This window comes from Sceloporus undulatus, chromosome 2 (genome assembly GCF_019175285.1).
Source record: "Sceloporus undulatus isolate JIND9_A2432 ecotype Alabama chromosome 2, SceUnd_v1.1, whole genome shotgun sequence".
Classification (NCBI taxonomy): domain Eukaryota; kingdom Metazoa; phylum Chordata; class Lepidosauria; order Squamata; family Phrynosomatidae; genus Sceloporus; species Sceloporus undulatus.
The window spans coordinates 223562461-223565576 of record NC_056523.1 but is presented as its reverse complement, the minus strand read 5'-3'; the positions used below and the strand labels follow the sequence as shown (position 1 = coordinate 223565576).

The 3116-nt window shown below is 37.3% G+C and overlaps 1 protein-coding gene across 1 annotated transcript; it reads left to right on the top strand.

Annotated features, from left to right (window-relative positions):
• Nucleotides 1-1944: 1944 nt before the first annotated feature.
• On the top strand, nt 1945-2877 carry LOC121921153 (taste receptor type 2 member 8-like). Its single transcript, XM_042448791.1, has one exon. It carries the CDS (start codon nt 1945-1947, stop codon nt 2875-2877), a length of 933 nt encoding a protein of 310 aa, XP_042304725.1.
• Nucleotides 2878-3116: the final 239 nt, after the last annotated feature.

Sequence of the window (3116 nt, the reverse complement as noted above, 5' to 3'; positions counted from 1 at the left end):
TAGCGTCCAGACATGTCTTGGCGCCTATGACGTCGCGAATGCGCCAGTGGTGCCTCACAACGTCATACAGGCGCCGCAAGAAGGATCTCCATTTTGGAGCTCCTTTTTTGCTCCGCGCGGGAGCCGTGCGGTGTGGCTGCTATGGCTCCCTCATGGAGCAAACGGCGGCGACGGCAGACCGTCGCAAAGCAACGGTCTGTAACCCGCCAAAGTAAAACTAGGAAGAATCTCAGGAATAAAAATGATAGTTTTACCCAAAATGTTATTCCTGTTTCAAATGTTACCGATTATACATAGCAAAGAACTCTTTATGAACTGGCACAGATATATTTCGAAATTCATCTGGCAAAGGAAAAAAACCAAGGGTAAGATTCAAAATACTCCAAGACACTCGAGAAAGAGGGGGATTGGCTCTACCAGATTTGATATTATACTTTGAATAGTGTTGCTTGGAATGGATTAAAGAGTGGTTGAAACTAGAAAACAAAAGACTTTTAGAGTTAGAAGGAGAAGGGTTAAATTTGGTTTACATGCTTATCTGGCATATGATAAAGAAAAAACAAATCAGGCTTTCAATAATCATTGTGTTAGAAAGACTCTTTTGAAAATCTTGAAAAAAAAATAAGAAAAGGATCATGAATAAAATTCCCTTGTGGTTGTGACCCCAGGAAGCCTTCTATAGGAAGGAAATTGATAGAGATGATAAATGGTGCACATACAAAGATTTAATAGAAAGGCAAAGAGGAGAGATAAAAATAGTGAAACAGGAAATCTTAGCGGCTAAAGGATTTAATCTAGGGTTGTTCCATTATTGGCAAATTTATGAGAAGGTAAAAATGGATATTAAAAATCAAGGAATAGCTGAAAGACAGAATTAGAAGAAATTTTGTATGGGAAAAACAAAAAATGATAGGGATGATATATAAAAAATGACTGGGATTTCAAGTGGAAGAGGAGGTGGTAAAAGCAGTAATGATAAAATGGGCTATTGATATTGGACACATACAATTGGACAAAATGTGGAATAAGGGATTAAAATATACGGTTTTAGCTACATGGTGTTGTCGTTGTTGCTCTTTTTTTTACTTTGACTTTTTTTTCTTAACTTCTCTGTATGCTGTTAGACTATATGTTATTTGTATATTTGTATGTTGTTTAATACATTTTTTAAAAAAAATATATACGGTTTCACAGGGACCAAAAGAAAATTGGTATAAAATATACTATAGATGGTACATGTCTCCAGACAAGAGAGCAAAAATTTATAAAAATACAAAAAACTAATTGCTGGAAATGTAACGAAACACCCGGAACACTCTACCATTGTTGGTGGAAGTGTAAGGTTGCACTAAAGTACTGGAAGATGATTAATAAAACAATTAATGAAATGCTAGGGACAAAAATGGAAATAAAATCTGAAATGTACTTATTGGGAATAATAGGTGACGAAACAGAAAGAAAATATGAGACAAATTTATTTTATTTAATCACTACAGCCAGAATCACATTTGAGAATAAGGAAGTTTATTTGAAGCAACAGTGCTTTTAGATGCACTGAAGGCATGCCAAGGAAAGCTTTTAAACCACATAGAACCTTATTGATTTTATAATTGCTTAGATTAAAAATGCCACATAGGCAGACAGTGAAGCAGATACCCCACTATTAGCTGGTGTTTTGGCTGATAGATTAAGGTGCTGTCAGTCTGCAAGTTGCTTTTCAGCATGCGCAGTAAACACATGACAAAGAAAACAAGCAGAACAAGTTTCTTATCTCTATTAATAACAGAATCCTCCTCAGATTTGCATTGCTTTCTATATTATGATCAGTCTATTTAAAAGCTCCAAACAGCACAGTGTATTTTGCCAGACCTCACAGATAAACCAGGCAAATCACATACAGATACATCCTCTCAGTGTTTTCCCCCTTTTAAGAAATTGGCGAGAATGGTTAGCAACTCAGCATCTCCACTGGCTATACTCTTGTGGGCCATTACAGGAATTGTATCCATGGCTTGTCTTTTAGGAAATGGATTTATCTCAGTTGTGCTGGGACAACAATGGCTTCGAAATAGAAAGATGCTGACCTGTGATTGCCTCCTGATTAGTTTGAGCACATCCAGATTTATGATGCAGCTGCTATTCTCAATGAACAGTCTTCTTTATCACATCTCCTCAGAGACATATGTGAATTCTTCCAGACAGGCAGTTGTGAATGTTTTCTGGATGTTTTTCAACATGGCCAGTCTCTGGTGTGCTACTTGGCTAAGTTGCTTTTACTGTGTGAAGGTCACTAATTTTGCCAATTGTGTCTTCCTTTGGCTGAAGCAAAGAATCAACATGCTTATACCCAGACTCCTTGGAATATCAGTAGTCATTTCTAGCGTCTTCTTCCTTCCTCCGCTGGTTGAATATTTTGGACACAAAAAATGGGGCAATCGAACAGAGAGTCTGCCAGGAAGTATCATCCAAAGTGGGTTATATCACAACATAATCATTATTTTTCTTCCTCTGCATTCTACTTATACTTGTATAAATTTCACCCTAACCGTAATTGCAACTATTCTTTTGCTTGTCTCCCTTTGGAAGCACACAAAGAATTTGAAGAAGAGTGGTGCTGGTGTTAAAGACATCAACACTCAGGTCCATATCAATGTCATAATATTAATGTTGTTTTATGTCTTCTTCTATGTACTGTATTTCACTAGCATGATAGTCTTTTCCAGTGATGTTATTAGGACTGGAAGCACTGAAAGACTCGTTATGGAAATCGTTGCAATTATATTTCCTTCTGCACACTCTATTATATTAATATCGACCAATCCCAAACTGAAAGAAATGGCCGCTCGCATTCTGAATATCAGACAGAGAGCTTCATAAAGAGGAGAGAAGGAGAAAAGTTATGCATTCTTTGTATGTGTGCCCTCAAGAGTAAACATCCAAACAAGGGAGACTGCTAACCATCAAAAAGGAATGTGGAGAATCCATCCCTCTAGATCTTTGAACTGTCTTGAAAATGCAGGATAGACCCTTGAGAGAGCTGAATCCTATGCTTCCTCTTTCACACACATCTATTCCTGACATGTGGTAAAGACTCCTCTTAAAACCCAGATCCAGTC

Bases quoted from the DNA above. Each gene is read 5' to 3' on its own strand.
- LOC121921153 (XM_042448791.1), top strand. From the start codon at position 1,945: ATGGTTAGCAACTCAGCATCTCCACTGGCTATACTCTTGTGGGCCATT.